General features: G+C 40.5%; 1 protein-coding gene across 1 annotated transcript in view; it reads left to right on the forward strand.

The window, feature by feature from the left end:
- Positions 1-4,328: 4,328 nt before the first annotated feature.
- fbxo41 (F-box protein 41) overlaps positions 4,329-17,423 on the forward strand; it is a 30,124-nt gene continuing 17,029 nt past the window's right edge. The window contains exons 1-2 of the mRNA XM_070828136.1: positions 4,329-4,877; positions 6,100-6,329. Of these exons, the coding sequence (XP_070684237.1) occupies positions 4,329-4,877; positions 6,100-6,329 (779 nt within the window). The remainder of the gene's footprint in view (positions 4,878-6,099; positions 6,330-17,423) is intronic.

Raw genomic sequence — 17,423 nt, forward strand, 5'->3', positions numbered from 1 at the left:
AACGGTCTGCTATACAACAATAACAGACTGTAGACTGCATTGACCAATCAGAGTCGAGAATTCAACCGAGACGCGGAGGAACTAATGTTTACATTCAGTGTCACTCACCAAAATGCACGATAAAGGATTTCCTTCCTCATAGATCATTTGGAAGAACTGGAAACCTTCATTGTTTACATTCGTGTTTGCCTCTTCCATGTCTTGTCAGTGGTACCAACATAGGATCACTACAGGGGTCAAAAACTCCACAGGGTGCCTCGAAAAAATGTTGAATTGTTGCCCAGCCTTGAAGAGTAAAATCCCAACTGCCCCCTCGTCGGCAGTGTGGGAAGCACAGCTGCCATTTGGTGAGCTCAAAGAATTTAAAGCTTATTTTACAGTCGCTTTGCTCTCTTGGCCATCGATTACATCTTTTTAATTTGTAAAACTCATGCAGTATCTATACATCCCTCCCCATCACGGTGAAACACTTTCACCGTCTCTGTCTATCTGACTTGTGCAGCTTCCTCACACCCACACCTCTGCTGCCCCTGCCTGTCCACCTCTCGCTCTTTATAATCACCGTTCTGTATCTTTATTCTCTCTGTCTATTCACCCGCGACTCCCTCTTGACTTTATGCTCAGAAACATTTCCTCTGTGGATAGACATGAACTGTTGAAGTTGGCAACCTCAGTAGATCAGCCTCCATTCAGATTCTAATCTGACTTCAGATTTAATATCCTGATGTGAACAGCAATCAGTGGTGGAGGGTAACTAAGAGCTTTACTACTTTTGCTACTTTAGGTATATTTTGATGGTAAAAGATCAGAATACTTTTTCCATCGCTGACAGCAGCATATGAAGCCTTTTAGTCCTCGCTCTCACTCATGACCTTGTTGTAAAGAACCGTGGACAAATTGAAGCCCATGTTCTTCTAGCTCTGGTACCATGCATCAAATGGTAACATTTATGCTTAACATTATACATTCTCTCTTAAAAAATAAAAATAAAAACAATAATAAATGTATACAAGGACCTTATGTTACTCATTTGGACTGACTTTAATTCCTTGTTTGACCGTCTGAAAGCTTTGATGGGATTGACGGGCAATGAAAATGAGGTTGTTACTGTCTCCCAGCAAAGAGCCTTTAAAAAGTAGCTTTCCATTAAAAGTCTGTACATTATGGTTACTCAAGAAACAGAAATACAGCAACCAATTAGGGTGATATTTTTGATGGCCTGTCATGTCAGTCAAGGATGTGGCCTATAGCAGTAATACTACTCGGACCTTTACTAACGAGTGTGTATTCCCATCAGCCCTGGACTTACATAAGTCAGAGATGAAACTCCGTAAGTAAGTATCAAAAGTTCCCAACTGGGCATACAAGCTCATAAGAAAGGCAAAGGCAGATTCTTAGTTTACCTAGTATTTAATGCTCATATTAAACATTAAACATGTATTGTTGCGTTAACTACTGTACTTCTTAAGTTATTAGGACTTAAAAGCTTCATGTTGAATACTTTGCCGCTCTCTGTGATATTCTGCTGTAGCACCAGGTGTCTGCTCTGTAGAATCATTATTACAGAGCCTTTCTGTGCATGTTTGTATCCCAAAATAGTGGCGTGACACAAAATGTGGCCTTGGGATTGGGGAAGATGTGCTTCTGGTCAGTGCGTGAGTGACAACTGAGAGTTTCCTGTCTCCAGTCCTCCTGCCTCGACTCAAAGGACCTCTTGTGTGTCTGATCAGTGTTTGGTCACACAGCTTGTCAGGTAGCAGTTTAACAGTCCAGCGTCCACTGGATGGGACAGCTGGTTTGGTGAGGTTGGTGGTTTTAGGTCGTTACTGATTTTTACAGAAAAGGAGATTTGTTTGAAATAAGTGTCACATTTTTCGTCTCCACACATCAAAAACTAAGTGTTGTCTAATGTTGCATATGAGGCTAAAACTTGTCCTCTGTCCCTTTTTTTTAACTATTTAGATGTCAATGTCACATTTGTAATCAATACATTTTGGCATAAAATATCGTTATTCATATTATAAAGACTTTAAGATTTTACTGTTGATTCTGTAATTGTCACAGATGTTTGTGATTTGTGTCCCCTTTTAGTTGGATGTTGCAACTTGTAGCTTAAGTATGAAGATGTTGTAGGTTTATAGAAGAGCAGAGAGTCAAATAATTTAGTCAATTGACATAAACATAGTCTACAGCTATTTGGATAGAAGATTAATTTCTTAAGCAAAGCTGAGGTGAAATAATGCTACATGATCTCAAGGCTCCAGCTTCTCAGATGGCAGGATTTGCTGCTCCTCTTTGTCATATACAGTAAAGTGAATACCTTTGGGTTTTGGTCAGACAAATCAAGAGATTGTTAACATCAATTTTGTAGACCAAACAAATAACCGATTTATGAAAAAAGAATGACCAGATTAATCAATAGTAGAATTTCCTATGATAGGAAGTAGACAGACAATATGGGAAAACACAAAAGAGCTGCTTCTGGTGAGTCAATCAATGTAAAACCACAGTAACTGGCGGAACTGCTACAAATGGTAATTTTGTAATTTTCACTAGGATTTTGTAAAATATTCAAAATAAATATGATTTATATAAACCAGCCCTTTGGTGCTGGTAGGAACATGGGAAGCTGAAGGCCAAGGCTGTCTGTGTGTCTTATGTGCTACACACATGTCCACCATTCACTTATCATAGTAAAACATTGGAGACAGTCTTCTGGGATGTCTTAGCTGAGCTCCATTGGCAGGATGTGACATGTGGCTACCAAACAGCCTCACTTCCTTCCATTTCCTGCCTGGTTAAATACCTCACTTAGTAATTTTAAGCAGATGGGAATGCCTGCTGTCTGCAGTGTAGTGACTGGATCTGTGAGATCCTCCTCCTTTAATAAAGGGGCACGGCTTGCCAGTACACTCCCTGTTCCAGCTTCACCAGACTTCTAATAACAGTCTCTGTGACTTCTGGGGATTTCCAGTGTATTAGCCCTCTGTGAAGAGCTGCCTGCATCTGTGATTTGTGATCACACCACCAATCTCTGTGCCCGCTGCTTCTCTCATTAAGGGCTGCCGTAGAAAGTTCTGAGAGGGAGTCTGTTCTGGTTCAAGCCACTATCGAGGATTGGTGAATAAGGCAGCATTTAAGGCTTACAAGGAACTGCAGAGGCAAAGGCTGAATAAAGAGGACATTCTGATAACAGACAGAGGAGTGTTTTTTTTTTTTTCCTAGTGTGAGTTACCAAATCCCCTTTGAAGGACTCAGAGTATTGTCCAGCTGACCTCGTAGACTTCAGACTAGAGGATGATGTTGGCGCTAACAAGCACTTTCACTAATGGAGGCATTTGCTTTTCCCCACTCTTCCTCTTGAGTATTTCAGGGTACAAGTGCATAAGTTTGCTTTTTAACTCTTAGAGAAATGCAGGTTTCATGTTTCTTGACCACTAAACTTAGAGATCAATATTCCCACTTAGAGAGTTCAGACACAGCAGGCTGCGATGTCTGCTGTGTCCAGACAGCTGGAGAATAAATACTGAGAGATGGACGGCTACAACGAACATCTCCTCAGCCTCATTCTAGTCCAATTAACCCACAGCTCTACACAGCTATATGTGTGTGTGTGTGTGTATATACATATCCAATAATCACATTTTACAAAGATGTGTCAGAATGCTAATATCATACTGTTAGTTTCGTGAAAGATTTCTCTTCAGTGTTGCATGACTGAATTTGTCTGATTTCTTTCTTTGTTTACAACTGTCTAATGGTTCACTGCCAAGTTTCCACTTTTTATGCTCAAATAAAAGAACAAAGCAAATAAGTTTCAGTCAGCACTTGTAGGAGTCTGTAACATTTAACAAGTAACATGATTTAATGGGCCTTGTTGCCAGAAAATGCTGCATATATTTGTAGAAAAAAAGCTCCGTATCGCAAAGGTTTATGGTTTTTACAGTGGCACAAGGATTAGCTTTTGTCATAGACTTTCAACAAGTAGTTTATTCACTTTGATCGTGCCATTTGTTCATTTGATTCTCATTCTCATCTGAATGCACAGTATGAAGGAGTTAAACTTGCTTGTATTTTCTTGCTCTGTTTCTAGGCCCTCAGGCAGGGGAACCATGAAAAGACCAGTTGAATGTTGCCACTATGTGTGGTCATGTGACTGAGCTGGGCTCCTCTATTGCACATCGGATCTGTCTTCCTCCTACTGACTGACCCGTTTGCCTGTGTTCACCATGAGAGGACCTGTCAGGTGTTTGACCTCTGTGCCCTCATACTGGCGCTACCGTTGTGCCGCGTGAGCGCCCCCTCTCCTCCGGCAGTTACTGCACGGAATGGCCTCTCTGGACCTGCCATACCGCTGTCCTCGCTGCGGGGAGCACAAGCGCTTCCGAAGCCTGTCGTCCTTGCGCGCCCACCTGGAGTACAACCACACGTACGAGACCCTCTACGTCCTCTCCAAATCCAACAGTGTATGTGACGCTGCTGCTCTGCTGCCCCTAGTGGCTGAGGGAGCTCTCCTCACACCTGCCAACAACAACGACCCCTTTGAGCCGCTGCGGCCTTCAGCTTTAAAGGAGCGCCGCTTCCCTTGCCGTGAGCTTCCTTGTGCGGACGACCTGAGTTTGACCCCGGCTAACTCCAACACTGCTGCCAGGTACATTCCCAATGTGGAGTTTCCCCTGGGGGAGATTTTCATGAAGAAAGCCATGACATCCACAGACCCGGGTCCCCATGGTAACCCCAGCACTGCTGTAGCAGTGGCAGCTAATGTAGCGGCCAGTGCAGTGGAGGCGGCCTATGAGGAAGGCTTGGCCAGGCTGAAAGCGCGGGCGTTTGAACGACTGGAGTTGGATGAAAGGCTGGAGAAGCTGTCTGAAGAGGTAAATGAGATCATTATACAGAAATGTAGCTGAGTCAAGATAACAAGTTAAACAAACATAAACAAGCTTAAACACATAGCTATTACATACACACACAAGCTGGACACAAACTGTCTTTACACTTTCTTCAAACATGATTGTACTAGAGAAAGCTGAACATTGAATTTGAGCATTTTTCAATTAAGCAACCCCTAGTGGTCGTATCAAACAATACATGCCAATGCACTGCCCAAAGGTCCAGCCTGGGGACACTGAAAATGAAGGGAATAAAAGCAACATGCATATTTTTCCTGGGGTTGTCTACAAACAAAATTTTCTTTAGAGTGACCTGAAAGATACTATAATCACGTAAAAAAAATCCACACATAGTGGCTTTAAGAGAGGTAGGAAAGTGTATACTCACCAGAGGGATCTTCTCCATGATGTTCGAGAAATAGTTGATGTCATAGTCATCGCCCTTTGTCTCCAGGCGAGACATTAAACTTCCAGCAGCGCTCCTCCTGATGCTCTCAGTCTGCTTTGAGAACAATGAGCTCAGCAGCAGAGAGAAAATTAATGAGCTTGTCGCAGACATGCACCGAATCTCATCACTTACACTTCATTTGTACATTTTATTTATAACCAATAGGTAAAATGGGAATAACATGTTGCAAGAAGCTTAGCAGCTGCATAATTGTAATCGCAAAGTTCTTTGCTGACCAAAATGAGGACATAGTGAATGACGTTAATCAAGGACTGGAGGAATTAAGACTTTAATAGCAATGTACACATTTTTTAGGTGGCAGAAGAGCTTCATCTTTTCATTTATTTCTAGGTTAGAGGAGGTGTGACTGCACCACTTATTTATCATGGTTATGATGTATTATAATTTGAGCGGGTGTATTAGCTGAGGTATATTGTCGAGGCTGGTATAATAACTTCTAATTTGGCTGAATTCACTTATCGCTAAAATGTTGTCATAATGATGTCTGTCTTCTTGTGGCTGTCAGTGGATTACCTGAGAACTCATCAGGGCTTTGAATGTGAAAATGTATACGCCAAACATGGACATGTGAAGATGTTTGCTGAGAGAAATCTTTGTTAATGAACAAGTGTTTATGACTATTATTACTACTACTATTATTATTATGTTAATGGTCTCATTTGCATAATTAGTTATATTTCTTGCAGTGTGGTGATTACGATGGGACGTTAGGCAGCTAAGTTGCCTTTTGTCTTGCAGGTGGAGCAGAAAATAGCAGCCCGCGTAGGTCGTCTTCAAGCAGAGCTGGAGAGGAAAAGCTCTGAGCTGGACCGGGCCAAGCAGGAGAGCGAGCGGCTGAGCCAGGAGAAACAAGACCTGGAGGACAAGGCCTCCGAGCTCTCTCGGCAGGTGGACGTCTCTGTGGAAATGCTAGCCAGCCTCAAGCAGGACCTGGTGAACAAGGAGGAAGAACTCAATCACAAACAACAGTGAGTGATGTACTGAGTCTGTGCTGCTGAGCTGATGTGGGCTTAGTGCTGTGGCTGGCTTGTTGGTGAGGAAATCAAGAGATATGTTTTCACTAGAGCTGAAATGCTTTTTGATTTATCAAGTGCTTCATTGGAAGATACTTGATCAAACCATGTTTTTTCATTTGGCTGTGGCTTCTAAAATATGAATATTGTTGTTTTTCTTTGTCTTCCACGATAGTTAATAGAATATCTTTGGGTTTTGAAGCATTGGTGGGACAAAACCAGCAATTTAAAGATGTCTCTTAAATCGATGATGAACGTAATCTTTAGTGGAAGCCGCAATTTTCATTGTGTGTTCAAAGAGTAAAAGTGAAAACTAATAAGCTGTCACACTTACTGCTGAACTGATGTTGTGTCAGTTAGTAGGCCAATCAATCTGTCCATTTCTCCTCTCCTGTGGTGGACTGAAATGAAGTAGCACGACAGAACTAAATACACCACTGAATACCAATTTCTTCACCTTTGACCTCAGTACGGATAGTTTAACTCTTCCTTATTCTTCCTTTTATGAAGGACATTATCATGCAATCAAACACTCACTCAGTCTCCCCTGCTCTCCTTCACATCTACCTCTCTGTTGACGGTATTATTCTCAGTCACATCCGCCCACCAGATGTTGGCAGCATCTGTTGTCCCCGTATACCAGTGCCCTCCAGGGCTGGTTAGCTGCTCATGCTGAATGGAGAGTTGTACAGGAGCAGCTGGGTCGGTAGCAGAGATGTCTAGCTGCTCTCACGGCCCTCCTGCCAGCTTCCCTCTCCGGCCTGGTCCCTCCATAAAGCTGCCATGCCGCTTCAAGAACCACTTAAAAGTACGGCTGCTGTAAATAGAAGGAGTACTTGGATATGAATCACAGCGTGGCGATGCAAGTTATTGCTGGCTCTGAATCTGATGATTTGGAGCTCTCCCACAACATGGCACAATGAGTGACCAGGCTTTAGAGCTTTTATTGAAATTAATCCTGAAGTGATTTTTTTGAGTGCTCCAAACATTTATACTATTTTTAGTTTGACAGGATAGTAGTAAAATAAAAATAAAATATATTATTTCTATGGAATATAAGTCTAAAAAATGGATGGTAATTGATTAAAAAAAAAAAAAAAATGCATCCTCCACCATTATATTTTACAAAATGGTTTGCCTTTTTCTACTTTTTTACTGACATTGAATTTCAGAAAAATATCCTACCACTGTTAAAGAGCTGTGCCATTTCTCATTCATTATTAATGGCAATTGTTTGCAAACGGGATTCAGGAGGAACAATAACAGTCTAGTTTGAAGAAAGGCTCTTGAAACAGAAGAATGTGATAGACTGATTATTTAGTGTTCATTACAACAGCTACTTAAATCTGATTTTGTTAGCCCAACAAAGGTGGCTGGAGAAGGCTCATATATAGTCATCTGGTATCTGTACTGTGTCTTTATCTGACACGACAGCCAGCCTCGTCTTTCTATCTTCCTCTCGGTTTTTATCACTTCCTTTCAGTTTCTTTATCAGGCCGTCAACAGTAGTTCAGGGACAGAAAGGTGCTTTCCAAGGCCTCCAATCTCATCACAAGAACGCAACTGCACAGCTGCATTGTATGTTTGTGCGTGTGCATCTATGTGAATTTGCCATTTACTGATTCTTAGTAATGGTACCAATGAATGGGGGAAAAGGTAATGCACATATCCATTTAATGGTTCATAATGGATGTTAATAGTGAGGCATTATTATGTGTCATGTACGGCTGCAACTAACAGTCATTGTCATTACGTTTAATAGTTAAGTCTGGAAAATGTTGTAGAAGGTTAAAAGTACATGCCATCATTTCCCATGACAACGTTTTAACAAAAACATCTTACCACAAGGGCCACTCAAAAACCCAAAACTTTCTGCTACATATTATGGCCTTCATCAGTGGATGAAGTAGCTCAGTTGTCATGTGGATTTTTTAGTTGTTATCATGTAACCTAAGTATGGATCTTCACTCATGTGAAAACAAGTGGTTGTACTGTATATGGGGGAGAATCACGAACCCAGTCTCTGTTCACGGATGTCTTTGCCGGCTTTGCTCTTTCTCTGGTCATCCACTGGTGCCCGGTTGATGACTTTGACCCCCTCCCAGCTGATGCTTGCTTCTGCTCACATTGCCTGGTTCAAGTATTCATTCAGTCTTTTATCCAGGGTCTTTGCTGCTTCAACGATGTAGAGTTTCTGACAATAAAGTCCTTGTTTTGTCAGACTAGCACTCAAAAGATTTTCAGTTTCCAGTCATGGACAGCAGAACATCTTTTGTCAAGCAAAAATGTTAATAGAAAGGACTAGAACCTTGCATCTGTGGTTAACAATAAATATGTACATATGTAGTAGTTCATCGAGGTCACAAGCCTCTATGTGTCTGTTAGCTAAAGTTTTCTTGGCTGCTCTTGTGATAACATGATACAAAACAGTGTGTCATTGGGTAGAATGAACAGAAGACAAGTGTGCTTTTCTTCTTTTTAATCCCGCCCCTCACTTGTAAAGGTTACAGCATCAGACTGGGAAGGTCAGACTCCTAAAATCTCTGCCGGGGTTGTATGACTGCCTCCAAGTTATGCCAGCACCCCAGTCTCTCACAAATACACACACACACTCACACACACATACACACTCACATTCACACTCACACACTCACACTCACACTCACATTCACACTCACACACACACACATTTTCTGCCTCTGTCTCTCTGAGGAGAAGCTGGCAGTCAAACAGTAAGCTCATTCAGACGACTAAAATACAGAGTAGGTCTGAGGTGGAAAAAGAGCATCACAGTCGGTGAATGTTCAGCGGGCTGATGACTAAGCAGTAGTTAAAAGACACACAGCAGCTCAAACATGGCTGCCTAACAACCTTATACACTCAGCTGATTTTTCCAAACCTTTGATGCTCACAAGTGACTTTGGAGATTCTGTGAAACTCCTTCAAGGAGATTCGCATCATGTTTGTACATCGGTGGTGTCAAATGCTAAATATGCGAGTCATCTCTATGTGCTATGTTGCTATGCAACCAGAGATAACTCCTACGAACTGGCTTTTGCTGCTAGCAGTGCTGTGCATAAAAATATGACACGACCCAATAATTTATTCTGCACTCAGAAACGCTGTAAATAATTATGAAAAGCATATAAAACGCCTCCGGTACAGTTGTTTAATTCAGCTTGGTCTTCATCATAATCTGCATGCAGTTTAGTTTGTAGCACAATTCATTCACAAACAACAATACAGACAAAATACACTGCATGCTCATAGTGTAACAGTCACTGAAAATACATTATGATAAACATCACACTGCACTGTAGCAGTCAAAACTGAATGGTCCCTCCAGCATGGCTCTTAAGTGGTTTAATAGCAACTGGGATAAATGAGAGCAGCTGTAATCAGCTGAAACTGGAGTTTGAAATGAAATAAAAAGCGGTGGAACGGTTATTTCCATCATTTCAGCGTGCTACAGATTTACTCATATTAGAGAAACAGCCTTATTTTGTGTGTGTTTCACAGAAATATGTTGAATATTGTCGTAATCTTTCCAGTCATTAATGGCACCAGAAATCATTGTTTATTTAGTTGCTATGAAATTATTAAAATCACTAATGTTATTGTTCTAGCAGATCATTTTGAAGAGCTATTTCTCATTAACTTTAAGCTTGTCTGTAACATTTAATATTGATACGTTTCATATGGAAACGATGGCTGACCTCACTGGGTGCTGCAGGAGAACGTAATAATGTGTGTATGAGATGTACAGGATGTTGATGCTGTATCATGTAGACCCGTGCAATATTTACAATCCAGGCCTGAAACGAGATAGCGCTAAAACTATTCGATTAATCAATCAGTCAATCAACATAAGAATATTCATGATCATTTTAATGATTGTTGAATCATTTAAGACTTTTTTTCAAGCAAAATGGCAAACAGGTTCATGTCCCAGCTTCTCAGGTCTGTTGATTAACGTGTGCTTCATTTTATGTGGTAGTAAATAGAATATATTTTGGTTTTGGACCGTCAGTCAGGCAAAACAAGCAATTTGAAGGCCTCATTAAGGAGGCACACAACATCATTCATTGTTTACGTATTGATTTATTGGTTTATATAACAGTGCGAGTGCACATTAGTAAATATTTCTGTAACTAACCATCAAATGTTAGAATTTTTAAAGTCACTGAGATTATTTCTAGCATGCAGAGTAATAATAAACAGAGAAGAGAATATCAGACAATCTTTTCAGTTTTATATTTTTTTAACCGAAGCAAAGTCATTGATTTGTTTGAAGACCTTAATACAAGACATGAAAAATTGGAAATATTAATGGACTAAATAAGACAACACTGTGCTGCATTCATATTAACTGACTGACAGTTTTTCAGTTAGCCAGACTCCATGTTGGCTAATTATTGTCTCTTCATTTGAGCAAATCATGCTGTAATTAAAACTCTACATAATCTGCTCCTGCTTCTCTGTGCATGACTGTCTGAGGTTTGCTCTTTTGCACATGTTTGAAGACTTAACCCATGCCATTTTGACATTTCGACATTTCAATGGGTATTTTTTTAGATTTTTCTGATATTTTAAAGACCAAACCAAACCAATTAATGGGACTGGGATTGTGTTAGAAAGGTGGTTATTATGGTAATTATTGTAGCTGTACGTTTTGGCATTGTTATGTCGGATTGTATTATATAGTAATTTGCATTGTGCCCTCCTCATGCAGTGTACAAACAGGGGAAGGACTAAATATTGCAGTATTGTGCAGGTGTTCGTGGTTGCTGTAAAGAAAAGGCAGTAGAGCAGTAGAGAGAAAACTCTCATCAGGTTTTCATATCATAGTCAACACACACACACACACATTTGCTGCAGTAGGCCTTCATGCTGAGCCTTGATTTATTCCTATAACCATCTACGATAAAGTAAGAGCTCCTCGTGCAGCATAGAGAAGCTGGAGGCTCTAAACACACCTAAGAACATGGAAGAGTCTTGCCGTCACTGTGTCTCCCTCAAAAAACAAGCTCGTTTTTCACTGAGCAGCAATCCTGAATGCAAAGTGAAGGTGTTAGAGCAGGGAGAACTCACCTCATTAACGGCGGTGTCTGAGAGAGAGAGAGGAGCATGTAGTATTAGCATGGCTGAAGGCTCTCTAACGAACAGGAATCTGAGTAAGAACGAGATCTGCAATACATCCGAGAATGTGGTGGGTTTGGACTTGATTTTGGCACCTGCTCTAAATGTTGATTTAATGAAGGATATATATATAAATGGATAGATATGAATGTGAAAGTCTAGTGTATCTCAGAATATGTCACAAGATGATAGAGCAACATTTGTCCAAACCCTGGATGAACAGATGTCATGTTAGCCAGTAAATGGTTTGGATGACAGAAAAACACTTTCACACCACGACAAATGACACACAGAATGTACTGTACTCCTTATGTGAAGTATGTTCATCAACAGGACGTATCCTTCACAATGAATTACTCACATGCTAGCTACACTGTTATGCACTTACAGAGCCCATTTAATCGCACTGGATGTCTGCAGTTAGATCTATTAAGGCTATGATGTACAATGTAGGGCTGTATGCTCAGAGAGAAATGCTCTGTGTGTAATGAACGTACGTACGCAGACACCACATTCAGATCTCCTGCAGCGGTATGAAGTGGCTTATAACAAGAAAGGGTTCTGCGTGATATTAGATAGCTCAGATTGTAGAGTATGGATGATCCTGTGGGTGTTAGTCCTCAGTTAGAGCAGGATTTATGAGCGTAGGGCTGTTCGTGTCCGTCAGAAGCTGACGAGTGTGTGTCCTTGAGGCCGAATGAAACGCTTTGAACACAAAGGAGACTGGAAGGATGCTGCAGCCAGTCTGTCGGTGGACACGTCTCTCTCCTTTCTCATTTTGTTAAGACTCGACATGAAAGGCTGAAGCAACCATTTGCACGTTACAGTGTTTGCAGATGGACTGTAAGAGTGTAAGATGGTTGGAGGATATACCAGGGTTTAGTGTCAGTGTGTGTGTGTGTGTGGTTTTTCAGTGGAAAACTGATATTGAAACAATGCTGTCATTTTTTTTTTCTCTCTCTTTTTTGAGTTGTCAAGCTGTCATATAGCTGAATGAATGCTGCTGGTGTGTCAAGGTAGAAATGCCTCTTCACTACAGCTGAAATATTTAGCTGATCGGTCAATGGTCAGCAACATTATTATTTTAATTATTTATTATTTATTAATTTATTTATTAATTAATGAATGATGGTAAAAATGAGATTTGCTGCTTTTTTTCTGTTTTATATCATTGTATACTGAGTATCTCTGAGTTTTGGACTATTGGCCGGACAAAATAAGCAATCTGAAGACATCACCTTTGGCTTTGGGAACTTATGGTGGTCATTTTTCGACATTTTCTGACTTTGAGAAGATTTAACGATTAATCTTAACGAAAGTCCACTTTCTATACAAATATTATTTTTCCCAGTTTTGTGCCCATTACATTTCTGTTGGCCAGAAATCACTGTCATCATCACAAGCAAGCATTGGAGGACAGATTCTCTCTCTGTCAGCAATCTGACAGCTGAATTTCAGGTGGCCTTTTCTCCCATAATGAATGTATCTCTCATAGATGTCAGCGATGCTCTTCATCATCACCTTGCTGTTGTATCTCTGAATGATTCAGCCACTTGTGATTTGTAACAGGAGTTTAGATTTTGAGAGGACTGGTCCAACCTCAATAAAATATTTACTTTCCCCCTGATGGATCGAAGACCTGGATTAGTGGTTTCTTGGGAAACCAGTCGTGCTTTTTTCTCCTTTTTTTTTTGAGAGGCTTTGAAAACCGTACGTTTTGGCCCACGTATCTTTCATTATTCCTGTTCTCTCACCCTTTTATCCTTGTCTGTGTCACATCTCCTCTCGTGTAGCCGTACTCCCTACACATTTCCTCATGCTCCCTTTCATTCTGTGTGTTTGCATGTGATGCATACAAATGTGTGACATTATGACATGATGACACAATGTGGCCCCCCGAATCTGTCTCACCAGAAAAACACTATTTGATCCAGGCGTCAAAACAGAACGACACACGAGCAGCTGTCCTTTGTTACAGCAGATTCATACAACAGCCTCGTCGTCCTCATGCAGGCCTTTCAGTCAATCATCCCTGCTCTTAAATATTAATGAGGCATAATTTTGAATTAATGGCCAAAGATGATGACAACACTGAAAGGAGGCTGACCAGTGATTGTAATTAACATTTAAACAGAATCCTTCAGAAGATCATGCCTTATTAATCATGCCTGTTGAGGCTGGATGTCTTTGCTATAGTACACTATTTGTTATGGCTGTTAAGTGGCAGGGAAATGGAGCACGGTTGGCTTAGCTAGTCGTTTTTATTTCTCTGGGCACACGCTATAGCACTGGACATTCGTTGAAGTCTTCAAAGCCCGCTTTCATTTAATAAAAAAGCTGTAGCTTAGATTGTGGTTTGCAAGCTCCGGGTCTAAATATAGCAAGACTGGAGTAAATTCTGCTTTTTTCATTTCCAAGAACTTAAAAGGACAAGAAGGCACCATATTTTAAATGCATGGGTCTCATGGGCAAATGCAGCAGGGAACAGAACCACTGTTTGTTGTTTGGCTGCTGAGGGGGAATGTGTGGTAAAACTGTAATGTAGCACTGTGACCTTATTCTTTTTAATCAGTGGTGTTGATTGTAATTTAGCTGTTAGTGCTCATGCTCGGGTTTAGTGAGACACAGTGTTTACATCAGAGCTTAGCTCTTGTATATAATATTTAATCAGAATTAAATATAATATAATTTTTAATAGTTAGAATTAATTCATAATTAGAATATAATTTGATAATTAGAAGTGTGTAACAATATAAAGATAAGAGATAGGATAGGATCCCTTGGAGTCTAGACACTGCTGCTGGAGTAAAACCAGTTAGTGGATGATGCAAACTCCTGAACATCCTATTAATATATTAGATGTTTGTGATGGTTGTGATGGTGGGGAGGTGGTTGGCTGAGTAAAAGCAGGTCTGTAAGACACTGTAGTGATATTGACACCCGTATTAATAGATTTTTTTGTCCACTTGGAGGCAGTGGAAAGAAGCTATGAACACACCATTACCATATACTCTTTGAAGGTGACAAACTTGTTGGCAAACAGTAGCTTATTTACACCAATCAGTCAGGGAGCAGCATTATCATTCATTGGGAGTCGTGCTCCTGATCACCTGAATGTCTAATATTCACTCTCTTTTAACTCTGTTTTTGGTCTCTTCCAACTCCCGAGGGAAATATTTGGCTATTTAGCTGCTAATATCAGCTGTTATATAGACCTGTATGATTAATCAATCAGCTCTTTATGCTAAGTAAGGGATAATGTAAGACGAGCTGGTCACCTTCAAGATGATTCAAGACCTGTTTTATAAAAATGACCGCCGCTCACTGTATATTATCGTGATTATCAAATTGCTTCATACTAAAGAAATCAACAATTAGATACAAAAGACTGATATAAAAACGATTTTATTGATTTAAAGAAGAATTTCCACTATCAGATCTGTGCCCATAGCAATGGTCTGCTATACAGGAATAACAGACTGTGGAATGCCATAATTGACCAGTCATAATCGAGTATTCAACAATGCTGTCTAATCTAAGCTAATCTAACTGGCCTCTCGCTCTCACTGCATATTTTCTGTATAGATATGAGAGTGGTATCAATCTTATCACCTAACTCTTGGCAAGAAAGCAAAAAAAGCATATTTCCCAAAATGTCAGACTACTGTTTTAAGTTCTATGCTGTTACAAAGTCCATGGACTTGAATAGAGTAAATATGTTGTTGACTTTGAACATCACAGCAGAGTGTAAGTGTGCATTATAAAGTCTGTAACTGGATGTTCGGTGTGTGTGTGTGAGATGGAAACAAAAATAGAGAGGAGACAAAACTTTGCACGGTGGCACCGTCAGCAAACTGTGAACGCGAAGGTCACAAATATGTGGTTTCCCCTCACCCACGAGCATGAATCTGCATTTTAAAGACGGTGGAACCACCACCAAGTCATTTTCTATGAATCATGCCTCAGACTAACAACCTGCATGTTCATCACCCAGAAAAGATGGCGGTCTGCCTTTCCAGCTCCCCCAGCGTCCGGGTAAACACGTGGGCATGTTTGCCACCTTGAGGTTTTTATTCTTAGGTGTCAGAGTGAGTCACTCTGTGAGAGCGAGGTGTCTGTGTGTGTGAGAGTGTGTGTACACATCTGAGTGTGTGCGTGTTGAAATCAGGATTGACAACAGGAAGCAGCCACATCCCATTTCTCTCCCCTCCTCTGTCAAACCTCCTGTGCTTTCTGCTTCCACATGACTGCAGATTTCTCTTTGCTGTCTGTTTAGCCTCTGCAGTGTTTTTTTTCCCTCACAGTCTTTGTGTCCATTGCCTCCTCTACATGGGATTTTATCAGCTTCAGTCCTCATCTTCTCTCCCCTACCCCTTTTCTCCTTGAATGTCTCCTGGGATCTGGTGAAGATTTTTTTTTTTTACCTTCTCTCCCCTTCTGCCTACCCTGCAACACCCAGTTGTTCATTAAATTCCTGATTTCCTTCCATCCCCTTAAGGATGAGTAGTTAGCCTGCGAGGCGGTCTGGTGCATCCGTGCATTTCTTCCTAACACAGAGAAAGAGAGGGAAGGCTTTTCATTGTTGCTGCCAACACATTCATCCTCATGGGATATCTGTCTTCAGTAACAACAAAAATCTGATTCAGTTGAATAATTAACCAAGACAAATTATAGATGCATCACAGTTTTTATGCCAAAATACAAATGGCCTAATGTACGATACGTACAAACCTAGCTCAGCTCCTCTCTTAGTAACAGTTGTGAGGTAGCTTTATGTTATTATAGTGTAGCCTGAACTAACAGCAATGCTCAGTCATTATTCCCCGTTTATTAAGTTGAAATAATGAGCGCAAAACTTTGGCTTTAGGCTGTTAAATCAATCATACATTGCATTAGATACAGCTCCAATCATTAAATCAAAATAAATGATACGTGGGCTCATTAATTGTGCACTGTAAAAAGATGCATTATATAGGCTACAGTAGGATGAATCAGTGGTATAATCTGCTGAGGCAGATTGCTAATGCATATTACTTTGACATGAGCACTTCTACACACAGTGTCTGCCTTCCCTCTCATTCACTGTGTTTTTTGGTGTGCATAATGGTCTCACAAGCCTCATCACTACAGCAATCCATCAAAAAGAATGAGAATATATTACATGATTCGACATGTTTTTTTTGAATCCCTGTAATCCTATATGTGATTTGATATTGAGTTTGACAGTGGAGAACATACAGTTTTTAAACCAGGATTTCCTGCCTATTATGTCCATTCATGTGGTTGAAACCAGGCTCTGCCTCCTGTCTGTATCTTCAGTCTGTCCCTGTTGATGCAATTTTTGGAGATGTGTTCGCTGGATGTAGAAATTTCCTTTTCCAGAAGTAGAGAGAGGAGTTTATATTTGTATGAAGATGAGATTAATTGGGGAGCTTTGACCTGAAATAGTTTATGTCTCACACATACACACAGACAGTCTTCATGTTTTCTCTGTAAATTTCCACAGTGAGAAGCGTTATCTCCAGTAGTGGATACAGTGTACAGTAATAGGCCTCATTCAGTCACTTAACACTTAACGTTTGTTTGTTGCCCTAAGTAGATAAAAATCATGTTATCTCACATTTTGAGCAATTACCAAGAGACAAACTCAGGATTGATCCCAGAAGAGAAGTTATGGGCACTTCGTTTTGATATCATTTACTGATTCACAGATTGCTTACTCACGGATTTTATAGCACGTGTGCTTTAATTTGTCCCCCAACAGTCTGACACCTGGACTAATTCTGGAGTCATATTTTTGTAATCGTTGCCTGAGGATAAGAAAAGTTAACTGTGCCAGACTCCAAACTATTTTTATCTCACAATGCCCCCATTTCAAGAAAAGTCACTGTGCGTGCCATTACTGTTTTT

Source organism: Pempheris klunzingeri, chromosome 3 (assembly GCF_042242105.1).
Source record: "Pempheris klunzingeri isolate RE-2024b chromosome 3, fPemKlu1.hap1, whole genome shotgun sequence".
In the NCBI taxonomy this organism is placed as follows: Eukaryota; Metazoa; Chordata; class Actinopteri; order Acropomatiformes; family Pempheridae; genus Pempheris; species Pempheris klunzingeri.